This window comes from Hydra viridissima, unplaced genomic scaffold (genome assembly GCF_058129835.1).
Source record: "Hydra viridissima isolate aposymbiotic clone 2 unplaced genomic scaffold, HvirCarnegie_v1 scaffold_2, whole genome shotgun sequence".
NCBI lineage: Eukaryota > Metazoa > Cnidaria > Hydrozoa > Anthoathecata > Hydridae > Hydra > Hydra viridissima.
Genome location: NW_028324301.1, coordinates 9252600 through 9280500, shown reverse-complemented (window position 1 = coordinate 9280500; position 27901 = coordinate 9252600). Strand labels below are relative to the sequence as shown.

The 27901-nt window shown below is 27.1% G+C and overlaps 2 protein-coding genes and 1 long non-coding RNA gene across 7 annotated transcripts in view; 2 read left to right on the top strand and 1 right to left on the bottom strand.

Annotated features, from left to right (window-relative positions):
• The window catches only part of LOC145187722 (lipopolysaccharide-responsive and beige-like anchor protein), a 32615-nt gene extending 24994 nt beyond the window's left edge, over window positions 1-7621 (top strand). Inside the window, exons 32-50 of the mRNA XM_090080597.1 lie at window positions 236-338; window positions 659-774; window positions 918-1030; window positions 1151-1294; window positions 1401-1520; window positions 1619-1672; window positions 1883-1981; window positions 3611-3683; window positions 3827-3921; window positions 4022-4105; window positions 4191-4215; window positions 4481-4615; window positions 4728-4790; window positions 4937-5092; window positions 5310-5486; window positions 5617-5718; window positions 5882-6084; window positions 6186-6337; window positions 6435-7621. Of these exons, the coding sequence (XP_089936723.1) occupies window positions 236-338; window positions 659-774; window positions 918-1030; window positions 1151-1294; window positions 1401-1520; window positions 1619-1672; window positions 1883-1981; window positions 3611-3683; window positions 3827-3921; window positions 4022-4105; window positions 4191-4215; window positions 4481-4615; window positions 4728-4790; window positions 4937-5092; window positions 5310-5486; window positions 5617-5718; window positions 5882-6084; window positions 6186-6337; window positions 6435-7275 (2855 nt within the window). The 3' untranslated portion in view covers window positions 7276-7621. The remainder of the gene's footprint in view (window positions 1-235; window positions 339-658; window positions 775-917; window positions 1031-1150; window positions 1295-1400; window positions 1521-1618; window positions 1673-1882; window positions 1982-3610; window positions 3684-3826; window positions 3922-4021; window positions 4106-4190; window positions 4216-4480; window positions 4616-4727; window positions 4791-4936; window positions 5093-5309; window positions 5487-5616; window positions 5719-5881; window positions 6085-6185; window positions 6338-6434) is intronic.
• Window positions 7622-9960: 2339 nt separating this feature from the next.
• Window positions 9961-11069, bottom strand: LOC149891805 (uncharacterized). Its single transcript, XR_016450321.1, has 3 exons — window positions 10965-11069; window positions 10476-10591; window positions 9961-10134 (listed from the first exon to the last, which is right to left on the bottom strand). It is a non-coding gene; the product is annotated as an uncharacterized LOC149891805 (long non-coding RNA).
• Window positions 11070-11375: 306 nt separating this feature from the next.
• Window positions 11376-27082, top strand: LOC145181585 (histone acetyltransferase KAT6B-like). Of its 5 annotated transcripts, none has more exons than XM_090080602.1 (18): window positions 11376-11398; window positions 12217-12492; window positions 14501-14748; window positions 15115-15277; window positions 15604-15716; window positions 16549-16630; window positions 17039-17213; window positions 18462-18530; window positions 18686-18783; window positions 24675-24855; window positions 25069-25141; window positions 25223-25312; window positions 25401-25541; window positions 25673-25766; window positions 25941-26090; window positions 26168-26252; window positions 26328-26443; window positions 26560-27082. In XM_090080602.1, the coding sequence occupies exons 2-18, from the start codon at window positions 12234-12236 to the stop codon at window positions 26916-26918; spliced, it is 2496 nt and encodes an 831-aa protein (XP_089936728.1). In that variant the 5' UTR covers window positions 11376-11398; window positions 12217-12233; the 3' UTR covers window positions 26919-27082. The 5 variants fall into 5 exon arrangements, with proteins under 5 accessions (XP_089936728.1, XP_089936726.1, XP_089936727.1 ...); XM_090080600.1 differs by lacking the exon at window positions 11376-11398 and adding an exon at window positions 11576-11665; XM_090080601.1 differs by lacking the exon at window positions 11376-11398 and adding an exon at window positions 11594-11669.
• Window positions 27083-27901: the final 819 nt, after the last annotated feature.

Here is a 27901-nt window from a genome sequence, read left to right as displayed (position 1 = left end):
AAAAATCTAAACTGAAAAATGACAGATGTCAGAACCTAAATGCATCTTACTCCAAATTCAAAAATTAAATAAATTAAGTAAATTTTTATGTAACTTTTTGGCAAGAGCTTTAGTTATGAGAGCTTATACTGATATTTTGCAGAACACTGGCAGAAAATGTCTAGGTGCTTTTAATTTCAAATGTTGTTTTTAAAAACAACATTAATTTTTTCTTACTAACTTCTATTTTATTTAGGAAGTTTTATGTTTGCTTTTGAGTCACACAGTATTGTAAAACAGGTGATCCAACAACTACCAAGTGTTGGCGTTGGAAACTCCTATGGCTTAGCTAAATCCAGGTAACTTATCAAAATGTTGTAAAAAATGTAAAAATGTAAAAGTTTAAAAACTTATAACAAATGAGAAAATAACCTGGTGTTGTTTGATATCCTGTATAATATTTCTAATACTTCTTTTTATGATTTGTGGTTATTTTTTTTTTTTTTAAACAAAAAACAAAAAACAAAAGCAAAAATAGAACATTAACAAATATTTTTAATTAACTATCAAGACTGAAAATAAGTTGTCAATGTTTACTTTTTATTTAGTAAGAGTGTAAATATAAGTAATTGTTTCATTAAATTGTTTTTGTTTTTTTTAAATATTATGTTTTGTTTAGGAGTACTTCATTTTCATCACCCAAACAGTTGTTTTCAAAATCAAACATGTGCCAGCGTTGGCAGAATGGAGAAATATCAAATTTTGAGTATTTGATGTTTCTAAATACTATTGCTGGTATAAAAGCTTTAAAACTTTTGTTTCATAAAGAAAATTGAAATCAAAATGTTTTTTTTGTTTAACAGTTGAACTATAAAAAACACATGATGAGGCTAAGAAACCAATGTGCTTCATTCTGTATTATTACTTAATTTTTTTAGGGCGAACCTACAATGATTTAAATCAGTATTTTATTTTCCCTTGGATTTTGAAAAATTATGAAAGTGCAGTGTTAGATTTAGATGACTCAAATAACTACAGAGATCTTTCAAAGGTTTTCTATTGTTTTATAGATATAAAAAGTAATGCTCTCTGTTTACTGAGAACTAATGTAGCTTGACAAAGATATTGCTTGTTTCTGCCATTGAATTGTATTTTTTTATTTATTTACTAGCCTATTGGCGCCCTAAATCCTTTTCGACTCGGTCAGTTTATTGAACGTTTTAACACATGGGATGAAGCATCAGGAGTACCTCCTTTTCATTATGGAACTCATTATTCAACTGGAGGATTTGTTATGAATTGGCTTCTTAGATTGGTAGTTAATTATATTTACAATATAATAGTAGTATTTTAAAATCATAGATCTTAAAAATTCTAATGTCTATAATTATGATTTTATAATATTTAGTTTTACATTTTAGGAGCCTTTTGCATCATTGTTTTTAATTTTACAAGGTGGAAAATTTGACCATCCTTTAAGAACCTTTTCATCTATCATGAGAGCATGGGAAAATTGTCAAAAAGATACATCAGATGTAAAGGTAATTAGATGATGGTTCAATTTAGAAATAAAAGTGAATGAATGATAAAATATAGTTGTTTGAAAGTAAAGATACAAAGATGCTTTGAATATTTCTAGGAGCTTATACCTGAATTGTTCTACCTTCCACAAATGTTTATCAATGGCAACAAGGTAATTGTCTGGCTCCACATTCTTTTCTAATGATAACAAAGTTTGTTTACAGAGTGTTCAGCAATGTATTACTTAAAAGCAAGTTCAGAAACATATGCATAATTTTTAAAACAATATTTTTGTCTTATAGAGAATTTTAATGTATTGTACACTCCTGCTAAATGTGATGGATTTGAATTGACTGTAATTTTTTTTTTTTTTTTTTGATAGTTTGTATTTGGTGAGGGAGATGGTGGTAAAGATATTAGCGATGTAGAGTTACCACCATGGGCTCAATCGCCTGAACACTTCATTCATATTCATCGTGAAGTGAGTTAACAGACAGCCTTTTATTTCTTCTTTAATATCAATTTTCATTTTTGTGTTTCCATTAACCTTACATCTTTTGCATAAATAATCTGATTGAGAACTAGTTACACTTTTTAAGAGTAAAAAGTTATTATGATTCTCAATGAATTGTATTTACTAACCTAGTTTTCAAACAGATTTTTATTTTCAACATTTGTTTATGATTAATGATGGTAAATGTAAGAATAAAAAAAAATTATATTTAGGTTAAAAATACACCCAATATTTAAAAAATATTGGGTGTATGTTAGATTTTTAGATTTCCTTGAAATTTCATGGGACAGCTTGTTCTATTATTACTAATGCAAAAACGAAATTAAATCTTTTTGACTGAAATTTCAGTTTGTTTTAATAGAGTTCTTGTTTTTATATTAATGAGAAATCGCTTTCTTTTGCAACAACAGAAAAAAAAATTCAAATTCTGCAACTGACCAAAATTGTGGTGCAAAAAGTTAATAACTGGAAAATCATTCTGTTATTTTTTTGTTAACTTTGAAGTTTCTCTACTTAAAAAATCCATAATTTCATCAAGTTTATTTTATTTTATTTTTTTTTAAAAATTCTTTATAAATTGTGAAAAGACTTTCTTAAAATGCAGTTGTTATGACTTTCAATTTGTTGAATTCAGATTTAGAAGCATTTTTTTAAAATCCTTCAGATGAATATGTTTCCTTGATTTAGAATATGATTAACATTTTAAGTAATACTTTCTTATTACCTGCATAATAAGATATTTGTGTTTGAATCATGTGATTGTTCCCTAAATACAAAAGAGCGTGATGTGCTTTGTGCAGTTTAAGATGTATGAATCTTTAGCTTTTTTTTTTAAGTTTTTTATCATGCAAGTTTTTTGGTTTGTAGAACTATTTTTTTTAAATTTTTATGTTTATCAAATTTAACTATTTACAAGACAGTTTTTTATCAAGTAAATTTTTTGGTTTGTAGAACGTTTGTTCAACTTTTTATATTTATCAAAATTAAAGACATGAAATGTATTATCCTATTTTTTAAAAAATCTTTTTATTGAATAACTTCATATTTCTTTTGATTTAAAAATGTTCTATTTGTATTTCAAAATTTGCAGTTTTTTTGTTTTTGTATATCTTTTTCAAAATGAATAAATTTTATTAAAAACTATGAATAAGCTTTTAAAAACTACAAATAAAATTTTAAAAAATAGAAATAAAACTTTAAAAATTATGAATTAAGTTTAAAGTATATTTTTAGGATGAAATTTGAATATAGCATATCATCTTCAAAATATTTTCTTTCCATATTATATTTTATGTTGATAAGCAGTTTAAAACTAAATTTTAAGAAATTCAAAGCTGTTTTGTCATTTCAGTCTGCTAACCTAAAACCAAAGAAATGGTTTTTTTTTAATTTTAAGTTTCTTTTTCGGTTTTTAGAGCTTTTAAGTAAGTTTTACAGATTTAAATAAGATTTGCATTAGTGATAATAAAGTAAGTTAACCCATCAATTTTAAAGAAAATTTGAAGGCTCATGGTTCAATCATCTGGGTAAGTTGGAGTGGAATTACCGTTTGAAAAAATAAATGAACACTGTATATGAGAAAGTAGTTTATTCTAGGCATTAGAATCTGAGTATGTATCAGAAAATCTGCACAAATGGATTGATCTTATTTTTGGGTACAAGCAAAAAGGTTTTATTCCCTTTCTTTATTTCCTTTTTTTTTTTATTGTTATATTTTAATTTTTTTTTTTTTTTTAAGTTTAAATTTGTTTGATCAGTTAATTTGCTAGTTCCATATTCTTTTCTTTCATATATATATATTTTTTTGTTTAGGCAAAGATGCTGAGCATAGTGCTAATGTGTTTTACTACCTTACATATGAAGGAAGTGTTGACATTGATAATGTCATCGATCCTATAACAAAACAGGTAAGAAAACAGAATTGAAATTATAAATTAAAAATTTTTAAAAAGTTATTTCAAATGAGTTTATAATTTATAAATGTATTTATAACCTATATATCTATAGGCAATAGAGCAGCAGATAAAGAGTTTTGGCCAGACTCCTTCACAACTTCTTACTACACCACATCCTGCTCGAAATACTCTAAAGGTGAATCAGTTGTTTTAATATGCAATTTAAGGTTAAACATCTCTAAATAGTTTTGCTATATGAATTAAAATTTTTTAAATTTTAGAACACATCACAAGAACCACATAAAAGTAAGTTCTTCTTGCTCCAGAGCTTTAAAATTATTTAACACTTTACAATAGTTTATGTTGTCATTAAATTTTACTGAAGGGACATTTGTAACAACTTTGTTTTATTTCCTATATAAAGTTTATGAAAAGAAAAAAAAGGAAATAGACAGGAAAGATTTTAAGAAGTGTAAATCTTGCTCAGTTACTTAAGAAGTAAAACAAATAAATGCAATTGAAAATTAACTTAAATTTATCTTCGTTAACAATCATACTTTACAATTTGTAGGTATTTTTTTATCATTCCTTGTTTCACCTGAAGTTCCTGTTACACACGTTACAGCAAATACAAACACACCAATGGCTGCCATTATTACTATTAGCTGTAACCAAATGTTTTCAGTTAACAAATGGATAAATTTTGGTGAGGTTAATTCCTGGTTAAAAATGTTTTTATTAAATTAATTTTTTAGCAATTTTGTTATGTTAATGGTAAATTTAAATTATTGCTATTTTGCTATTTTTTTAATCTGTAGGGGGTTCAATTACATCATTTAAATCACTAAAGAATGTACAAATAGAGCAAGATCCCCTGTTAGGTTAGAATTTTTGTTTTTATAGTTTTGTATGTTTTGCTCAGGTAAATTTACAAAAATTACAAATATAAAGCTAATGCAGCAGCTTTTTAAAGTTATTTACGAAAGTTTATTATTCCACAGTAATAATTTTTCTTTTTTTTTTACAGAAACAGTTCATGGGCGTTATCAACGACAACTTGGGGAACCTTTGGACGAAAGTGTTACTGTGACATCATCTTGTTTTGCAGTAACATCAGATAATCGTTTTATATTTTCATGTGGCTATTGGGATAAAAGCTTCAAATGCTTTTCAGCTGAATCAGGTTAACTATGTTAAATATTTAGCTTTTTTGAATCAAACTTTTTAATTGAAAGTTTAAGGTAAGTGGCATGTCATCCAAAAAAACCTTTGTAGAACCAATTTCTTAATGCTATAAAATCTAAGACCAATTAAAGTAAAAAATATTGTTATAAGATGTTAAATTATTGTTCTTTTTATTATTATTATTATTATTATTATTATTATTTTTTTTTAATTAGGTAAGCTTGTCCAATGTATTTTTGGACACTGGGATGTGGTTACATGCCTTGCATATTCTGATGACAATTTGACCTTGGCAAATGCAATCATTGTATCAGGTTCAGCTGATGCTACTGTTCTTGTTTGGATATGGGATCATAAGCGTCATAGAGTTATTGGTCCTGATGATGGATCTGGTATAGACTATTTGTAGTTAGTTGCATACAGACATTGCATATAGATAGAACAGGATTTAATCTCATCAAGGGTTTCAAATGTTAAAATTCCTGATTTTCATTTAAAAAAATAATTCTTTTATACCTTAAGGTCACGGTTCTACTCCAATAACTATTTGTACTGGTCATCAATTGCCTATCACTTGTGTTGATGTTAACACATCTCTTGGCATTATTGCGAGTGGTTCCACTGGTGAGAATAGTGCTTATTGATTAGCTTTATTTAAAACTTAAAAATTAGCTTTTATTTTTCTAAACGGTTAAAATTTTTTTAAGTAATTTTAAAATTTTTAATCCGACATTATGTTAATTCCAGATTTAATTTAAGTTTTATGAGAGATATTTTCTCTTTTTAGAGGGTGCATGTCTCCTCCACAGTCTCAGTGGTGAACTGCTGCGTAGCTTAAAAGGCCCAACTTTATGCCAAAATCCCCGTCTGATAAATATCTCTAACGAAGGAAGGATTCTTGTAAACTATTCTAACGAAAATGGTTGCATGGCTATGTTTTCTATTAATGCGGAACTTCTTCATTTTGTCAAACTAAAGGAACAAAATCTGGTAGATCTTAAAACCAAACGTTAAAAACTATGTTAAACTACTTTTTTTAAACATTTTATGATTTGCAACAAACTTTTTCAACTATGTATTCTTGCTTCTAGGCAGTTGTGTTTACTAATGATGGTCGATTTTTTGTTACTGGTGGTTACGATAAATGCTTTCACGTATGGAGAAGTTTCGAAATGGTATTGTTAAGTGTATTTCCGCCATGTGACGGTAGCATTCGTTCACTTGCTCTCACACCAGATCAAAAGTAAGTTATTTTCTGTTTAATCTTTTATATTTTTTAAAGTTGTTATTTAATCTAAAGCAATATGAGTAATGTTTTGCTGAACAATTCCTATTCGTAGGTGCATGGTTGCTGGCTTAAGTACGGGCTCTATAATTGCAATGGCTATGGATTTTTCCATGTGGCCTCGTGTTTACAAACAATCTCCTGCTTCAAATACAACCAATAAATCGACAAAGTTGCCACCTAGTGTTGAGTTTAGTGATAAGATAAATAATGAGAATAATGCTAAAACTAATTCTTCTGAGGCGCAGAATTCCGACATACCAATTGAAAATAAGGAGACCTATTGTGAGAACGTAATCCAAGAAAATTTATCAAGTTGTAAACAAAGCCCAGAAAATATATCTCGTAAAAATTCCTCAGGTGACCCAAAGACGGTACATAATTCTTCTACTGAAGATTTAACGGATAATAAGAAAATGGAAGATAATCAGTATCCTGAATCTTCATTAGATAATCTGAAGACGACAGATAATCAATTTCCAGAAGATATGTCAGAAAGCCATTCTTTTAAAAATTTTGAAAATAATATAAAGGTGAAAGTTAAACAAGTTCCAAATTTATCTATATATTCTAAAGAACAATCTTCCGAAAATTTTGAAGATAATCAATCTGAATATTTATCAGATGATCTAAAAATAGCAGATAATCAATCTGTTGAAAGTTTGTTAGATAATTCGAAAACAGAAGAAAATCTAAACGTTTCATGTGAATTTGTTTCAAAATTTCTGCCTGCTGATGAATTAAGTGTGGAGAAAAACGAAAATGAAACAAACACCAGTGAAAAAAATTCGACAGAGGAGTTGAGGAAACAGGAAAACCTACTTACAGAATGCTCCTCACATCCAGAGGACCAATCATTAGAGACATTCTTAGAGTCACCAAAATTAATAGAATAACTGCTATATTAACGATATTTTTATTTCAATTAACTCGTTAAAAAATTTCTGAAATAAATTAAACTCAAAAATTAGGAACACTAAATGTTGCAACGGAAAGTATAGATGTATATATGTTATTCTTAATTGTTTACGTTTAGATCAAAAGAGTGCACAGTATTCATTATTGATAAACTTTTTTAGAGATTGTTTTTTTTTGTTTTTTTTTAAGAGGGGGGTTATTTGTTTATTTGTTTCATACAATTTATTTATTTCTTTGTAAACTTGACTATGATCTTTATTTTGAGGTGGCATTATATATACGACGTATGTCTGTCTATTATTCGCAAAATAAGTTAATTGATTATTTCTTGTAGTTTGATAATGTAAATTACCTTCAAACGGCATAAAGCACTTAATTGTAGGAGAGGGAGGGGGGGAGGAATGGTATTAATCTCAAAGTCTTTAATTTGGGGAGCAATGCCTGCCAACTCGGCTAAAAATCCATATATTTAAGTGTAATTATCTGTACATTGGATTAAGGGATGTCTTGCGGGACCATAATCTAAACATATTTTATGAAACACTGTTGTTTACTTTATATATATATAATTGTGTAAAATAATTTTAGATATTTTTTTAATAATATTAAATATACCATCTTTTTGTTCAGCCATCAATTGTGTAAACAAATGAGGAAAAAACGTTGGACTGTTAAAGATAAACATTTAGCTTTGAGGATTATGTATTGCAGTCCACAAGTTTTTAAAATGCTTAGAAGAGTTTTTTCATTATCTCTTTGAAGCACGATGTTTCTTAAAAAATCTTATGGGAGCCTAGAACCTGGATTTTCCAATAAGGTTATGGCTTTACTAAAAATGAAAGTAGACACCATGACAAAATTGGAACGAAACTGTAACCTTGTTTTGATAAAATGTCTTTAAAGCAACATCTTAATTTTGGCAAAAGCAGTGACAAGGTTATTTGAATTTAAATCTAATAGCAAACAAGTGAACTAGATTCTTGTACTGATGGTCCGTTATTAACAAAATGGAAACAACCAATTGCTTTTTTTTACAGTAATGATTCCATGTGTTCAACCAATTTAGCTAGGATAGTACGAAATTAAATAGTCTAGTTGCTACTGCTTTGAATGTATATGTTTCTGTCAAACTATTGCCTGGAAATGTCTTGTCTACAGCCTTTTTTATTAAAATTATGTATATAAAGGTATTCCGAAAATTTCATAAAACTTTTTTTTTTGCGGATTTAAAATTTGTCAATGATTTTAAGGGGCTTTATAAATCGCCCAGACGTGACCCTAAATGTTTCCCTTTTTTCTTGTAAAAATTTCTTTCATAAACGAAGACCAGGGAAGCTGCAAAAAGTAAAAAAAAAGAAAAAAAAAAAATTCTTGAAACGCCCTAATATATACAAATTTCATATTTGTATTTTTTCAACGCATACCCTCTTATAGTTACACGCCTTGAAAAAAACTCACACGCATAATTTTAGCCGGATTTTAAAATGTCTGATGCTGCCGCCAAACGAGTAAGATTTGTAACATGTACTACAGTTGTTCTTCATTTTTTGTGAGATGAGTTTTGAAAGATTATATCAACGTACTGCTTTACTTTATTGTAACCTTTATTTTCATTCCATTCTGTTGGATTTCGTTGAAGAAATGCGATAAAGAACTTTGGAAGTAACTGCAGATATCTTTATCATCGTACTTTTGAAACTTTTGCAAATAGTTATCACTGTCAGCAATACTGCTGAAAGGTCTTACCAAAACACATGGTCAGTACTTTTTTTGTCAAGTTCCAACCTGTCTTAAGGAAATTTTGGGATAAAATAGAGCTTTGAATTTCCTTCTGCTGATACCATAGTAGGTAATCTCTCAGTGTTGATGCAACCATTTACGTTTTATAACACTGTTCCCATCCAGTGTACAATGAGTGAAACATCTTTTGCAAAGGATAGTTTGATAACTCCAGCTATCTTTCGACGTCAAGTACCCTTTTGTCTCCTGACGTTCTTTGACTCAAAACAATCTTATCAAAATTAACACAAGTGTAAGGCACGAGAATGTGCCATGTGCGTATTTTCTTTCAAGATGGATCTGCATTTGAAATATTGTTTGAAGATTTTATTTAAACATGTGCTGATATATTAGCCTTCCTTAATGCCTCCGATTTTTGCTGTTGCTCAAATATCTCCTATCTTTTTCATTTCTAATTTCTCTTGAATGTGTTTATCAACAGTGCCAAAGTAACCACACCTACCTTTCCTGCTCAACATTAAAGAAACAATTTATCCTTTTCTATTAACAACATTTGCAAGGCATTCATATGCAACATCAAAAAGTCATTCAAACTTTATTTAAAAGTAAAGATTGAAGCTTAAGCCATAACACCTTAGAAACAGATTAACAAAAAAATATAGCCTAAATTAAAAGTAGTCCACTTCACAGCTCTTTATTCACTAGAGATGTAAATTTCTTCTTCATAAATTTTCAACTTACTAACTTTACAATTATTACACTTAAATAGTTATTCTTCGATAGATATTATGTTATTTAACCACATCCAATACCTGACAGCTGTGTGCAACATACATAAAAACATACTTAGTAAACAATTTTTATAGGATAACATTTGGAAAATGCTAAAGTATTTGCTTACATATGCACTAAAATAAAATGCATCAAATAAAATGTTATTTTACTCAATTACAAAAATAGTACAAAGTTTTCAAACATATATTCCAACCCACAACAAAAGAAATAACGTGCCAAAGCCCATGAAAATTGCTGCAAAAAATGCTACAATCAGTTCCTTATAAATATCTCTGGTATATTTTGTTGATGTCACTTCATAGCTAATGGTTATAGTTAGGGAATAAAGATAAAAAACTTTTATTTAGAAAAAATGAAAGTTATTATACTCATAAATTAAAAAAGAAAAGTTTTCTTATTTAAAATAGACAATTTCACTTGCTTTACTAAGCTTTAACATAACAAGTCTACAATAGAATAGTTTATTTGTATTAAAGGTCAATAATCTGTTAAACCCAAATTGTATGCTAATTAGAGTATAATTATGTTAACTATGTAAAGAAAACTAGATAAATAGAAATTAATCATTGTTGTTCAATTTTTGTAGAAATTGTTTTCAAAATTCCTGTCTAAAATATTTGAAATTTATAGTTGAAAAGGATACACAAAAAACCAAGCAGTGAAGAAAATTCCAATTCCAAGAAGAATTAGTGTTAAATGTGGATATATAACTGGATTTACAGGACTAATATAGCGACTCATCTGCTCAACTGCAACATCCTTAATAAAAAATAGCTTTTAATAGAAATTATTAAGCAAACAGAAAACTGTTTTCTGTTTAGAAACAAAGTAACTGTCATAATTTTTTTTACAGTATACATATTTGTCTATTGAATTAAAATGTTTTTTAGTACAATAGACAAATGTCTATACTGTAAAAAAAAAAATAGACACATTTCTCCTGTGTATTTCGTACTTCTTTTTAACTTATCAAGAACTCATGAATTTAATAATTTCTTCTTTTGATATTGAACAATAATTACTTAAACTAAGTTCGTGATCGCTTAAATGTATTTTGTACATAACGCTTTCCTCACGACGCTACTTGATAAGCAAAGAAATAAAAGCATCTTATACGAGAATTTCTTCTTACCATCTTGATTTTATTATATTGCTATTGTAAGTATTAGAAATGTATAAGGTGACTGCGGTTATCTTTGTCTCCACAGTTAAACGTATTTAGAGTGTTCCAATGAAGAAACCAAAACACGTAGTCTAGATTCCCAGTTAGGCATCCTACTCTTAATTTATGTATAAATATATATACACCTATCAGGTTTACTGTTACTTGAAGCCTATAGATGATTTAATTTAAATAATTTCATACTATAAATAAATTTAAATGATTTTTTTCTGCAAAGCGTATGGTTCATTTAATGTGCGATGACAGTTTTAGTTTTTTTTTAATTTGGTATTATCAAAACATATGGAATGTATAAAACCAGGTTGGTTTATACTCGATAAGTATACTATTCGCGCCATCATGGCTCGATAACTACAATAAGCCTTATAGAAGTGTGAGGGAAGGTAGGCCTGACTTCAAAATGTGTTTTGCAATTAAATAAGAGCTTTACTTTCTGTTTCCGTATAATGTTATGTTTTCTCCTAATATCGACTTTGACTTCTTTTAAAGTATAATCTCTGTATAGATAGCAGGATGTTCTATTCTGTTGATTGGTAGTTACTGCTTCATAATTACTTTATAGCTTATATCTTTAGATGTATAAAAAAACTTATATTGATGCAATCAATTTACTGCTTTCTTAGCTTTGAATTTTTATAATACCAATAGTTGTAGGTTATTAATTTATTTTGTTATGTTATACTGTATTATCTTAAAGTTTAGTGTTTAATCAAGAGATTTTTATAACAATCAAATTTTCTTATCATAATTAAATTTTCACATAAGAAAACTGTAAAGAATTATATACTTAAAATTTCTAAAGAATTGTTTGATGTAGCTGATTTTGTCATCAAAAAGTCAATTTTTCCTATATTCAAATTATTATATGGAAGTTGATTAATCAAACAATGACTTAAAATTATCTTAACTCTGTTACATTATATAAACATTAATCTTAACATTGAAATGCTAAGATATAATATTATTATTAATATACTTAAGATAAATCATAATGATATAATATTACAGAACTTGTCTGTATTATTATAAGCAGTTGTTGATAAGTTCACACAAAATCACTTTCATTAAATTTTTTTAGCGATTTTTAAAAATCTGATTATTCAGGTGTTTTTTTGTTTTTTTTAAATCATTTTAGTCATTTGTTTTTCATACTATGTTTTTGTATGATCCTATTTTTTTTTTTTTTTTTTTTTTTTTGCAGTATAGAAATAATTTAGGATGACAAAAACTGATCATGCTACTGTTATACCTTGGGTGCTAGCATCTATTGCTAAAGTTAAAGGGCAGAAGCAGCAACCAAATGAAGAAAGAATCTGCCTTGTGTTATTGCAATCTTATGGGCTGAACAAAGAGGAAGGGCTTGAACATCTTTTAAAATGTGTTGAAGAAGGTCATGTTGTTGTTCAAGAAGCTAAAAACGGAAAAAATTCTTATCGAAATGCTAAAGCTGTAGCTGCAGCTGCTATTGGGAAAAAATGTAAGTGAAATAATAAAAAACTTTAACAATAAAAACTTTAAGAGTTCTAACTTTATGTTAAATTTTAAGTTTTACGCAAGAAAAAAAAACAACTTAATTTTCAGCTTAATTTTTAAGTTAAAGCGTCGAGTGTTTAGTTGATTATAGATGTAATTGTTCTGTATTAAATTTTTAATTAGATTTTCTAAAATGTTTTAGTAAAATTTTTGAAAATTTAGTCTTTAGAAATAAATTATTTTCTTATGCATCAAAGAAAAATTCTTGCAGAAATGTATTTTATATATTTGAAATTAATAAAGAATTTCTATTAAAAATAGTAAATTAAATCATGTTTACCAGAATTTAAATACTTTCATAAGTATATCAATCAAATTTAAAAATGAACTTCAGCATTACTTGGATTAATGTTGCGAATTGCTGCTTACAAGATAAGTTTTCTGGTTTGCTATGTTATAAAACTTTCACATTATTGGTATTGCAATCAACTTATTTGATTTTCTGTTTATATTTGCAACAGTAGAAACTAGAGCTTGTAACTAAGTAATTTACCAGCTATCTATTCTGATATTTAGTTAAGATAATTAAAAGTTAAGTTTTAATTAATCAGTAAAGTCTGTACTTAACTAACTTGATTTTGCAAAAAGATTTGCAAATCCAACCATGGCAAAGTTAATATGTTCAAGTACTGAAATCTTTTTCTTAAGCTAATATTACCTGTATTACATTACCTACTAAGATTGCCATTAAGATATTTTAATCACTACCTTTACTTATTGAGAAGGAAAAAAAAAAAATTAGTAAGATTGTTTCTTGCCCTCAATAAAAATTTTGAGCTGCTTTGTGATGAAAAGTTTTGTCAACAGAATGCTGTATGCTAACAGAATCAAAAGCATTGGAAGCTTTAGGAAAATTAAATTTTATTAAATTACTACTGCAATTTATTAAAGAAGAGGAACCACATTTTACAACAGATTTTAGTGTAAAGTCAACCATAGCAAAATTAACACATTCAAGCACTGAAATTTTTTTCTTTGAGATTCTCTAAAAAAAAAAATTCTGTTTAGGCTTCTTTATAGAAAATATCCTCAAAGAAGACATTTTATACATTAAATCAATCATGAAAATAGAAAATAATGGTGCTCAAAAGTCATTTACAAAACATTCAAAGCTGCTTGGCCAATTTATCATGAAAAAGTCATAAAAAGAGAGCTGATTAATAATTCAGTTAGCCTTAAACTCTCCTAACTACCATTGTATATTTGAAAACCTTTTTTAAAAAGGGAATTATTAGATTTTGCTTAATTTAGGTATTCAGGGAAATTAAGTTTTTTTGAAATTAATTTTGGATCTTCTTTGGATAATAAAATAAAATTGGTAAGGTGTCAATATTTTAATTTTTTCAACCCCTAAAAATAGACTGCTCTAATGAACATAAAAGTTTTATTTTATATACAGATTTAATTTCAAAATTAATTGCATATAAAAAATATTTTTCATTAGTTTAATTAAATGTAATTGATAGCCATTTACAGAAAGTTTGTATTTTATTTAACTCCAATTATTTTTTTACTTAAGTTAAATAACTCAAAATTTCAATCATATATTTGTTTAATGGTATCTTCAATAAACTAAGAGAACCCAACTTCTCATATGTAGTACTGACTTCATCGTTTTGATTGGATTTTAATTTTTGATTTGTCATTGCAAAATTTCAAGGCTGACAACATAGAAAGCAGCTATTTAATAAATTAACATTAAGGACCAGATATACAATTCAATCAAAAAGTTTTTCTACATAGCTTTATGCAAAGAAGTGCTCATAATAACCTTATTATTTTTATTTTTGGTAATATTAAATGGAACCATTACATCATTAAAACTGTTAAAAAAGTCTTGAGGAAAAAAAAAAGCAAACAATTATTTAAGTGAATGTATTAAAAAAAGAAGAAAGAAAGAAATTAACCAAAAGTTATATTTTTATTGTTTTTTTTTTTTTTTTTTTTTTTAGCTCCAGGTGTGAATTATTTTCAATTAAAAAAGTGCATAGATGAAGTAATTTCACGTCCACCACGTGAAGAAGGAATTACAATAGAGGAAATCGAAAATGAAATTAGATGCACTAAGACAGATCTTCTAGACTTAGAGCATCCTGACTTCCATCAACAATTTCGACAACTCATTAAAAATGGTATGACAAAACATCGTTATATTAAGGAGGGAAAATTCTATAAAATGGCTACGTTTTCTTCTATGAAGGTGCATTTTTCAATATTTTATAAATAAGTTATAAATGGTATATGTATATTTAAAGTCAATGTTTTCTGTTATTATTTTTTTCTATCCTTTAAATTTAAAACCTCAAAAATTTTTTAAATTTTGTTGACAGAAGAAATAATTTCAAATACAAAATTTAGTCATACAATCAGTATACAGGATCTAACTTTAAAGTTAAGTGATTGCCAGATAGACATGCAAAAATGCACTCAAGTTTTTCATGAAACCCTTTCCAATCAACAAATATCTTATTCCTGTTTATATGAGAAAAATTTACATTCTTTTCAAAAAGTACCAGCATATTTTATAAGCATACACTGTAGTTGTTTTTTTCAATTTCCTTTTTAGGCTAAAGTAAATAAGTTATCTGAAGCTGATGTTAAAGAAGGAATAACTCCTGAGGAAAGAGATGCATTAAAAGAGATTTGTGGATTTTGTAAAGGAGATAAATTCAAGAATAAATATGATGAAGAGGAAGATCTTTTAGTTTGTGATGAATGTGGAAATAGTGGTAAAATATATTAAGTTTTTTTTTTTTTTGTTTTTTTTTTTTGTATACATTCTAAAGAATTCATAAGTCTATTAGAACTCAATATGATTTCATAGATAAAATTATTAAAGCTTAACTTTGTATGCAATTATTGCTCAAGTAAGGTACCATATTCTTTCAAAAATATGTGGTACCCCGTTGATGAATAAAAGCAAGCATTAGGTGGAATTGAAAAATAAATATGGCTGTACTATTTCTGAACTTTAAGTTTTCTTAAAATAAGAAATAATTCATTTGAAATTTTATTTTGTTTATGCACTGGTACTATTTATATATTGATCTTGTAGGGCATCCGTCCTGCATGCAGTATTCAAAAGAACTTACTGCTCGTGTGCAACAAGAACCATGGCAATGTATGGAATGCAAAAAATGTAACATATGTAAAGATCAAGGGGAAGCAGTAAGTGATCTTTGTCTTAAGCAATCACTTTTTTCTATCAGCACTGATTAAATTTAGCAGTAAACAAACATGTTTATTAATCTTTCATTAAACCTAAATAAACACCGAAGAGATCAGGTCACCAGTTTTTTGTTTCACTTTGAAAAAAGAAATATCATAATCTATATAAAAATTTTTACTGTTAACAAGCTTAAGAGCAAAAGTAATACAAAGGCTGACTTTGGCTTTAATTGAAGTTCAAACTGCTTTAAGTTTATAAGCTCAAGAATTTTTATTGTGTAGAAAATTGATGCATATTTAGTTCCATTTCATGTTTTTCTCTAAATGCTGAATGAGTTAGTGTTACACTCAGTAGAATAAAAAAATGGTGGAGGTGTTTGGTAGGGATCCTCTTTTTTTAATCTGTAGTCAACAACTTAGGTTCGTATGTCTCTTATAATATTCAGTGTATGTCAATGTGTTATTCACTTTATGTCACAGTTATTGATGGGTATAGAATGATGTGAAGTAAATGACTAAATGACCAAAAAATTTTAAAATGTTATGGTAAAGTTTTTATTGCTGCAAGAAATTCTTTTTTTCAGCAATCAAAATTAACTTAAACATTTTTAATAGCTTTCTTGCCAATATGCCTTATATTTCAGAAACCCATTAATAACATTTAATTTGCCTAAAAGTGGTTGGATGATGAAAACTCATGTTTTATTAATCATGTTTTTGTGGTTGGATCTTAAAAACTCATGTTTTATTAATCATGTTTTTATGTCTATATATTTGCTTAGTTAGCTGCTGCAATATTTCTATTATGTATAAGCTCTATTTTACTTGATAGGCAAATTTGCTATTCTGTGATGCTTGTGATAAAGGCTATCACATGGCTTGCTTGGACCCTCCTCTTGATGACATGCCAATAGGTAAAATATCTAATCTTATTTTTTTATTAATCCCAAAAACATTGACCACATTTATTCTCTTGATATCAGAAAACTAAAGTGTTTCTTGCATACTCTGCTGAGTACTGGAGATAAAATGGAAGTTTTAAGTGTCTACCTAAATTTTTCCCTGAATCTAAGTTATACCAAGTATAGTTGAATTTCTATCTCTTTTTTTAGGAATTTAATTTCACTATTGGGTATTTTAAATAGTGTAAATTCTTTAAGATTTGCAATCAAAATAATGACCTAATTCATAGACATTAGTTGTTTTTTTTGGAAAACTTAATACATATTCTAGTAAATTTTTGAGTAATTAAAATTTAAATTTTTAAATACACTTAATTGATTCTCTTTTTTTTTTTCTTTATTTTACTTATATTAATATAGGAACATGGATCTGTGATAACTGCTTGTCAGAAAGAAATGGAAAACGAAGAAGAATATCAAGTTCAGTCCCAGCATCACTCCTTCTTTCAACTCCTGATTTAAAGTCTAAGAGCAAAGGTGCAAATAAACGTAAAGGAGAGAGTTTTGGAAGAGATGAAAGTGATGAAGACACTATGTAAGTACATTATTTATTGTTTGTGCCAGTTTTAGAAGGCTTTTTATCTTTATTTAACATTTCATAAAAAAGCTTTGTTATAAAATTAATGACTGTAGTCATTTTTGTCTTTTATCCTCAATAGTTTTTTTCACATCTTTTTAAATACACTTAAAAAGATGTTAAGGCTGTTGACTCAACAACTTAGGTCAACATAGTTATGTTGCAAACAAAAAATATGATTTTAAAAATAATGTTTTAGCATGGAAGTTCCTCATTTCCTTTTATTCTAGTTCATGTGCAATGAAAAATAATTACTTGTCAGTTGTTTAGTTTTAATCAGGTTTAGAAAAAACTATGTTATGAATTTTTAAAAATTAATTCACAAGGTTGAGGGTATTTATAAATGTTAAACTTTTTGCAAAAACAATAATAAGAGTTAGTCATTTGGTATTATGAGTGAATTTAGTTTTTTTAAACCAATATCTATTGGTTTGATATTGAGGGGGGAAAAAAATGACTTTTTTGCATCTGGAATAAAAAGTAGTTTTTGTGCATCAATTATGCAGTGTATTATGGAATCTATTAGTATCTGCTGTTAGCTGAAAGTAGTATCGAGCAAAGGTTTAAAAAAACCCAGTATATTAGTGATCATATACATTGTTACTAATATATTTGTGAATAGTTAAATATCAGTTAGGCTTTAATTCAAAAATTGAATTGAGCCTGTTAAACACATTTTTAAATATAGTTTTCTTTAAATAATTAAAAACTCTCAATTAACCATAATTTAATTTCTTCAAATAAATAAGTGTATTCAGGTCTTGGAGGACAAGATCTGTTTGAATGCTGTTGGGTTAAGCAGATAGAGTTAAAGGACTAAGAACCTTAAAATGTACTTCTTTTAAATGATGGTTTTTTGGTTCTTCTTTTCTTTTTTTTTTTTTTTTTTTTTTTTAAAAAAAAAAAAAAAGCAGGTCTTGACCTTTCTTTTAATAACTATTTATAAATGATTTGTGATTAATAAACATTTAACTTTTTAGAAGCTATTTAAAGATAAAATAAATATGTTATGGTTGATTTAAAATCTGAACCTTATGAAATTCTTAGCTGAAACATTAAAAAAATATATGTTTGTTCAGTTTTAAATAGGTTTGGAATTAATTTAATTACAAACTTAGAAAATTAAAAAAGCCTGAAAGAAAAGGTTTTTTCTCCTTTTTCTACTATAAAAGTACAATTTGTAATTTGGACTTGATTTATTTTTAGAAAAGGTTGTACTACACCAGGGTGTACTGGTGCTGGACATTCTCTTGGAAAATATGACAGTCATAGATCGTGAGTTACCTTTAAAAAATAATAATTGTGTGTCTCTCTTTCTCTCTCTCTCATATATATATATATATATATATATATATATATATATATATATATATATATATATATATATATATATATATATATATATATATATATATGATTTATTCTTTTAGGGTACAATTCTGTCCTTTGGTTCAAAGTGAAAAAAAAACTAGAAAACTTGATGCTTTAGATCATGGATATAACCCCCCTCCTCAGCCAAAATTGCCAGGTAATTCAACCCTATTTACTTAATTTAGTTACCAGTCAAAAAGTTTTTCTATTGCACAAAATGAAGTACTTTAAAAAAATGGTATTTCATACAACCTGAAAATCTTAAATGATATATATATTTATTTATTTTTGCATGAACATGATCTAAACATTGTATGTTAAAGTTTTTTTTTATAAAATGTATTTAGGTAAATTATAGACTAAGATCATAAACTTTGCATTCATTTGGCTTAAATTAAATTATACCTTGTATCTATGATATCATAAGTAGTCTGAAAGACTAATTTTGTCAAAAATAATTTCAGTTTAATAAGTTAATGTTATTGTTTACCAAAATTTTCCAGTAAATAAAATTAAATACTTTACACATTATATCTTGTAATATTTGGAAAAAAAATCTTGTTGGTCTTTTTAAAACTGAGTTTTCATTAGCATTTCTACAACACTCACAAATCTTTTGGTTATATTAAAACAGTTGAAAAAAGTTGCTAGTATAGTAACAATTGAAGCTTAGTATCCACAAATATTTTTTAAAAACCAGAAATATATTTCAAAATTTGTAAATGTATTTGAACATCTAGAAATTTACTTTAAACTCAAAGATTAAAATCAAAATGTAAAAACTGAGACTTCTTTAATAGTATGTTGTTATTAATAAATATTGCTGATATTTACTATTGGAAAATGTTGAGAAAATTTTTCTTTTACTATTTGTAAGAATCAAAATGACAAAACAAAATTGTTTTGCTGTTGTTGTGGGCTTTAAATTTAAAAATAGCGTTTTACAGTAACTACAAATGTGAAATTATAGAGCAGTAATTTTAAATTAGGGGAAAGTATATATATATATAAAAACAGAAGAAAAAGTTTCCTATTCTTTGATGTTATAGGTATACAGTGTTAATTTAGGGCAAAAGCAATCAAAAGAAAATTACGAGGTGCAACTAATAAATCAGAACTTAAAAACTTCTGTAATTAAAAGCTATCACAGTATTTGCCATGTGAAAAATAACTCAGGAAATAACAATCAATAGAGTCAATGAGATTAAAGTCATCAATGATCCCTGAGTAATGCAAAAATAGAAAAGCTCATAAACCTAATGGTCAAATTTCTTGCTCTCCTGCCTACAAATAAAAAGTGTTTAGTTTTAAACTATAGCAAATTTAAATTATAGCACCCATAAATGCCTTTTGACATTTATGGGTGCTATAATTTAAAACTAAACACTTTATTTGTGGGTATTTAGAATGTTTTTCACAGAGTTCTTTGGTTAAAAGTTTGTTGAAACAATAATAAACCCTGTAATCCCATCCAATTATTTCTTAGTTGCTTAGAGCAAATAGGTATGTGTCCAAATAGGGTGACCACTTTCAAGTGTGATGTGTATGGTTTACCATCTCTGATCATTTGCAAATCAAACTTAGATGAGGTGGGAATAGAATATACACTATTAAAAATTTACAAAAAGCTAAAGCTTGTGACGTACCAAAAAAATATATTTCATCCAGAACATTCTGATTATCAAAAATGTGGGATTAAATGTAAGGTTAAGTGGTTTACAATGCTTTTACATAATTAGAATGACGAAGAAATGATGTATAAAAAGACTGTTTCAGCATAAACTTAGATCAAGATTAAAATTTCCTTTAAAAGATAAAAATCTTTGCAAGGAATTGATAAAGGCTACTAAGTACATACACCCAATATATTTAGTCAAATCTGAAGCAACCAATTTAAAAAAGGTGATTTTAAGTATCAATGGAAAGTAAAAAAATGTTGTGCCTTAGAAACTCACTAGTAAGTTTTTAAGCCACAACACACTCTTTACTTGAAAATAAGGGCAATAAAAAAAAAGGAATCAACTTCCCAATGATAATGTAATAAACTCAACAACAACAAAAAAAGAGTTCTTTCTTAAATAAACTGTTAACAGATGTTATAGCTACTTATCCAGTAAACAAAAAAGTTCTAAAACAAAATCCTCCTTTAAATTTTACTTTTTTTTTACTGAAACAAAAGCCTGTGCAAAAAGAAAAAAAAAAAAAAATAGATTCACTCAGTAGAACAATTAATCATTTCACCATGGACAAGTTTTGTTAATTACAAAAAATCGTGATGCTCTTTCCATTGTGTAGCGTTATAAAAATTGTTGAGAAAGGTTATTTGTGTGAGACAGATCCCCAAAATCCTATATCTTCATAAAAAAATCTTAAAACTTTGATGATGCATGAGATGCTGTTCACTGAATGGAATTACATGATTTAAACAATGAAATTTTAACTAAAGGCATGTATTCTTTAGAGCTCTTAAAGAAAGTTATGTAAAAATATTTAAGATTGCGTCTTTCTTCTTACGGTCAGTTGTACACTAGAAATTGCATAATGGAAAGATTGGACTATGGCAACAGGCCAACAAGCTTCTTTTTTTTTTTTCTTTTTTTTAAAGTTAAGGAAATTTATGGAAACGATTTAATTAATTTTTTATTTATATTTTTAATTTTTGTTTAATCATAAAATCATTAAAAAAAATTAATTCTATTTTTAAATAAAAATTTATTAAAATAATATTTTACTAATTCCCTATAATTATGCTAATTTCTTTGATTTAGTTTTTATATTTTAAAAGCCACATTTAAAATATTAGAAAAAATATACCTTATTAGTTATACCAATATATAGCACATCATAACTCATAGCTTCTTTCCATAATTGATAAGTTATTTTTTATAACAATAACCTAATGGTTTTTCACATGATACTTTTATATTACAGTTAAAAACTCAAAAACATCCATATTTATTTGACAAGTAAGTTTTGCGTGTTATATGATAAATTCTTAAACTCGTCATTGCGTACTAATACTTTTAAATATAAAACTTGTAAAACAGTTCACGATTAATAGTTTACAAATTTGTCTACATTAACGATAACTTAATTTTAAATGTTGGGCTACAGATTTGCCTGCATAATTTTTTGTAATGCTATACCAGCTACCGGCCTATAAACTAAAATATTTTGCTTCACATTATTTAACGGAACTTATGCGGGGTTAAGTATCTAATTAATCATTGGCTTTACCAACCGGAAATAAAATGTTTTCTGTTTGGCCCGAATTTTTTTTTTTTTTTTTTTTTTTTTTTTTTTTTTTTTTTTTTTTTTTTTGCAGTAAAAATGTTTGCCTTTATGTTACTTATTTTAAAAAGTTACTACATTTGTAATATAATAGCCGTTTGTTTTTATTTTTTTCAAATGCATTTGCACTATTACAGGATTTTCCATTTTGTGTTACAACAATTCTTAGGCATTCCGTTCTGCTTTTAGCATTACTAGCACTTGATAAAATTCGAAGACATGAAACGGACGATTGAATACTTTTTAGATAAGTTTCCTTTTTCACGATAAAATTATTTCTGCACTAAAATCCAACTCATTCGTCTATTTGAAAATTGACTGTATTATTGTAACGAGTTGTTAGGATTTCTAACCCTATCTTTACTGGAAAAGAATATCATCAACTTAGTTAAAATATTCTAACAAAAATAGTTTTTAACAAAGTATATGAAAGAATCAAACTGCAACCGAACATTCGAAAATGTAGCGACGCTGTTTTATATCTTTTACCATGTTTTTGTAAAGGAACAAAGCAGGCACACAACGCTATTTCAGCGTTAATATATGGTTGATTTTAGGGTTTCGATGTTGTTTCAACGTTATTTCAACGTTGTGTTGAAATAACGTTTTATGGTTTTTTTTCCCGGCAGGGAAAAAAAGCCATAGAACGTTAAAAAAAGAGGCAATTTTCTCAACACATTCTAAAGTATGTCAAATTGATATAGATAACAATAAAGCTGTTTAAAAATGTCCTACAGTAGATATTTTATAAGATAAACCTTGTTTAGCGTAGTATATTAATACTATTTGATTTAGCTTTAAAATTATGTATTTATGGTTGAATTGATTCGAATCATCTTATATTGAAATTGTCACAGCCGGACTATTAGGACTAAATGACCTAAGGTTAAATTAGTATTAGGATTAAGACTAATCCCAAGCCAAAGTTTAACCCAAGCAAATTCACAGTAAAGTTTTTTAAGCTATAACAATTTACAATGCTAAATCTAACATATGTTTTAACATGTAATGTGTTTTAAAAAAAAGTTATTTTAAGTATATTTTGTCGCTTCTCAACAATCATCCGTCCTTGTTTCATCATTAATCCCGTCTTATCGTTACAAATCTTTTTGCGAATCCGGTTTGCGATTTTCTGCTCTTTTGGTATGGAAAATGATCTATTATGAAATTGATTTACACCATAAAATTCTCAATTGAAATTTTATACTAATCTGAACATAAGAATATCTATTTTGTTATATCGGATATTTTTATTTAAATTTATGACGCTTTAGTATAATCGTTTGATGTTGGAGCTTTGAGGGTGTTTATTTGTTCATATCCAGCGGGCTTTTTTTCTTGAAAATAAATATCTAGTATGTAAATCACACCTTGGCAACAAAACCATTAATGAAATTAATAGTAACTAGTTAATTGCGTAACAACTTTTTTTTTTTTTTCGAATACTACCTTTTTTAAATCATAAATGCTAACTAACACTGAATAACCTCTTAAGTTTCAATATTACTAAATTTTTATCTACAGAACAATTATCTCAATGATGTTTTTAGATGTAACATTTATTTTAAGCGTTGTTTTATTTGAAAGCGTGTTTTTAAATTATGACGTCTTTATGCTCTTCCCGCTTATTTTTGGTTTCCCCTATCAGAAGTAAATAAAGTCTAGGAGCTATTACAATTGATTCGGTAGCGGCCTTTATTTCATTTTTGTATATAGATTATTATATTTTAAGAAATTTTAAAGTTTGAAAAGAAAGAAAAAAAGTAAAACAAAACAAAAAAAAATTGTTTATCGTTTACTTTTATTGTTATTTTTAATTTAAAAAAAACAACTGATAGATGCTTTTGTTTTTTCATTTGCTTCTGGTAATCTGTATGCGCGTTATTCAACAAACCACAGCTTTAATTTATGCGACTAAAGAAAAACGTGAACAGTTCACTTCTACAAAAAGACGTTAGAACTTCATGAAAAAATGTTAATTTAGAAAACTTAACTCAATTTAAAAAAATAAAAAATTATGCGCTATAACTGTTTTACTTAATTAAAAAATTTATCAAAAATATTAAGTCCTATTATAAATAAATAAAAATGCTTATTAAAGCGAAGGGAGAATATTATTATCGCGAGCTAGAAAGACTTGAAAAGATGCAACAACAAAACTTAAATGGAGAACTGATATGCCGTAAAATGCGAATTAAAGAGGTCGATTCAGAATTAATTGAAAGAGTACGTTGCATGTTTTCCAAAGGTAAGGTTTTAAGCATGCAGAAACTTTCCCTTTGGGTCTTTTTTTTTTTTTTTTTTCCAAACAATTTTTTATTATATATATGGAAATATTTTATTGTATTTATCAATGAGTATCTTCAATAAGAAAATATACTTAAAATATTCAGATTGGTTCGATTTGTCCTTTGTTTACACCTTGATTACTCATCTTATAAGCACATTTAAATCTAAGAATCAGCAATACTGCTTGAAAATATCTAGTTTTCTACCAGAGGTAATGAATTCAAATAAAAAAAAAATTGTTTCATAAAATAAGGATAATTTTTTTTTTTTTTTTGACATTTTCTTTACTGGATCTTAAAATGATAGAAACTATAAATAGTAAAATACCCAATAGTGGAGTTGTTAAGTTGTCTTCTCAAAAGTATTGAACAATTTTTTTTTTTTTTTTTTTTTTTTTTTTTTTAAGGTAGAATTTTGATACCCACTATTAATTTGCTCAGTAGTTAATTGTAATTTTTCAATTTTTAGGTGTGACAGAGAAAGATGAAGAAATGTTTAGAAATGCTCAAGAAAAAGCCAACTCATATGTGACAACTAATAATGAACCTGTTTCATCAATAAATAATGTAAGATGTCCACCAAAAATTGAATTTGGAAAATATGAAATAGAGACATGGTACTCATCTCCATACCCTCAGGAATATGCTAGGTATTAAAATGTGATTTTTGTGTGATTATGTGATTAAAATATTATATTTTGTGTGATTGTGTGATTATGTGATAAAAATGTGATTAAAGTGTGATTTTTATTAATATAGCTCAAAAGCTATTAACTTATTACAATTTTTTTTTTTTTTTTTTTTTTTTTTTTTTTTTTTCAAAATTTAATAAGCTCTTATTGGATTCTCTTGTGTTCTTTTAGTGCTCCTAAACTTTATTTGTGTGAGTTTTGTTTAAAGTACATGAAAACAAGAACAATTTTAAAGAGGCACTTGGTGAGTTAATGATGGTTTTTGTTTTATAAGAAATACAACTTAAATCAGTTTTATGATTTAATCAAACAATTTATTTTTAAGATGAAATGTCATTGGAGTCATCCTCCAGCAAATGAAATTTATAAAAAAGATAATCTTTCAGTGTTTGAAGTTGATGGAGCAGTGAGCAAGGTTTGTTTTGAAAAGTTTCTAGTCGTAATAAATGAAAAAATTGTTTTAAATTTTTTATTTGTAATTGTTTACTTTGGTTTAAATGTAGATATACTGTCAGAACTTATGTTTGCTGGCTAAACTATTCCTTGATCACAAAACACTCTATTATGATGTTGAGCCATTTTTGTTCTATGTATTAACTAAGAATGATAATACTGGAAGCCATCTTGTTGGTTATTTCTCAAAGGTTTGTTTTATTTCTTTTATGAAGTGGATTTTCATGCTGGAATTATTGAGATTGAGTTATTTGCATCTATCTTTTAGTAACCAGATAGATTTTATGTACATTTGAAATTTTTAAAAGTTTTTTTTATTCAGGAAAAGGCTTGTCAACAAAAGTATAATGTTTCTTGCATTATGACTATGCCTCAGTATCAGCGTCAAGGTTACGGCCGCTTTCTCATAGATTTCAGTAGGTTTTTTTTTTTATTTTAATAATACTTGATCTATGTGTTATATTAATTTTACATGTTAATTACATTAATGTTATCATTAAGCAATCAAACAATTGTTAGATGCTTTAACAATTGTTTATTCATTAATGAGTTAACTGCTGTTAATGCATATAGTTCTTTGTATTTTTTAGGTTATTTCTTATCAAGAAAAGAAGGTCAACCTGGATCTCCTGAAAAACCTTTAAGTGATCTTGGGCTAATTACATATCGAAATTACTGGAAATCAGTTATAGCAGAGTATCTACATGAGCGTATGTATGAGAAAGCAGTAACAATTAAAAGTATGTTCTGTATTCATTTGTTATTCTCAATTTTTAATTCTAGTTAGACATTTTTTAAAGTTGTAAAATTTTTTTAGCCATAAGTGAAGCTACAGGTATGGACCCACATGACATAGCAGCAACTCTACAGCAATTAAACGTTGTACAATTACGCAATGGAAAGTAAGTTGTTTTGTTTACTAATTTGTAAATTGAAGTAACTGTTTCATATTCAACATTTATCTATTCCACGCATAGAGTTACTATAGTGATCAATGAGCGCGTGATGAGTGAACACATGGAAAAAGTTAAACAACAAAAAAGAATTCCAATTGATGAAGAAGCTCTCCGTTGGACTCCTTTAGTTCATTCTAGTACGTTTGTTCTAATCATTTTTCTTTTCAACTGATGTGGTTTAGTAATAATAAAAAAACGGTTATCCAACTTTTTATTTTCAAATTTACTCTTATTTTATATTGTTTTATAACAGGTACTTCGCAGATCATGAAAGATGAAAATATGTCGTCAGAAGAAGACAACACAGACGGTGATAATGATAAAAAATCAGATGACAATAAAGCAGAAAAATTATTGAACAAATCCAAAATAACTTCGGATGATACTACGAAAGCGCCACTTATTTCAAATACTAATAATGTCGCAGAAAAAGACGGTTCTGCGGCTGAAAAGATAGAGAAGCAAGTAAAAGAAACAAAAAACATTGATCTCAATAATTCTTACTCTGAGTCTTTAGACCATGAATCAAAACCCTCCTTAACAAGCGATCTTATTCATACATCAGATGAGAAACCTCTTACAATTCCTACCGATGAACGCAGCGTTTCCTAATTTTCGGAAGTTTCAGCGCTCAATCCATTTTTAATGAGAGCGATCTGCTCTACATGTTGAAAATCTCCATTCGTCTAAAATCATAACCTTAAAAGGCACTGTTTTTGATTGCTTCTTGTACAATATACTTGTAAAACTTTATGTAAGTTTTTAAAATTTTTAAATTGATAAGTTTTTGGTATAGTGGTCCAGTTAGCTCTAAGAGGGACGCATTTTACTTGCAACTGAATGGAAATGAACTTTATTATCTTACATAGTTAACTTATTTTGTCAAGGTTTTAAACTCTCTTGAATCTATGCCTTAATTTGACGAGGCATTGATATAAAGGCTTCTCTTGTTTTATCTTTGAATCTTAATATTTTCAGATTTAAAAAGAAGTTAGGTGTATTTGCGTAGCGTTGACGGTATACAAAATGGATTACTTGATTAGCATTTTAAGGTTTCTAATCTTTCGTATATTAGAAGACATATTTCCTAGTTCAACGTATGTCTGATAGTACCAATGTGTATGGCATTCATCTTTAAAATCTTTTTTCAAAAATGGCAAATTTCATTTTTCAGAAAGAATGGAACATTCTCGTTTTTCTTTTTGTTTTCTAACCCAAAAAAAAAAAAAAGCAAAATACTTAATATTACGAATAGGTTTCAAACACTGACTTACTATTTGATTTTTGTGTTAATGTTTACTTTAGTTGTAAAGAAATTCCAAGTAAGACTTGACGGAGCAAACGGTCATACTAAATGTTTTAGTTATCGATCTTTTATATTTTTTAGGGTTTAAGAAAACTGACTTTTTACGTTTGTCAAACATGAAAAGAACTCTAGAATTGTGATGAAGAAATAATCTGACTCTAAAACAATGAAACACTACAACTCTTTTTGAGAAATCAATGATTTTTTAACTCGTTCCTGCAAAATGTCGTACAAATGTAGTTTCATCTAGTAAGGTTTTCAAAAAAATTAACCATCCAGTTTCGGGAGT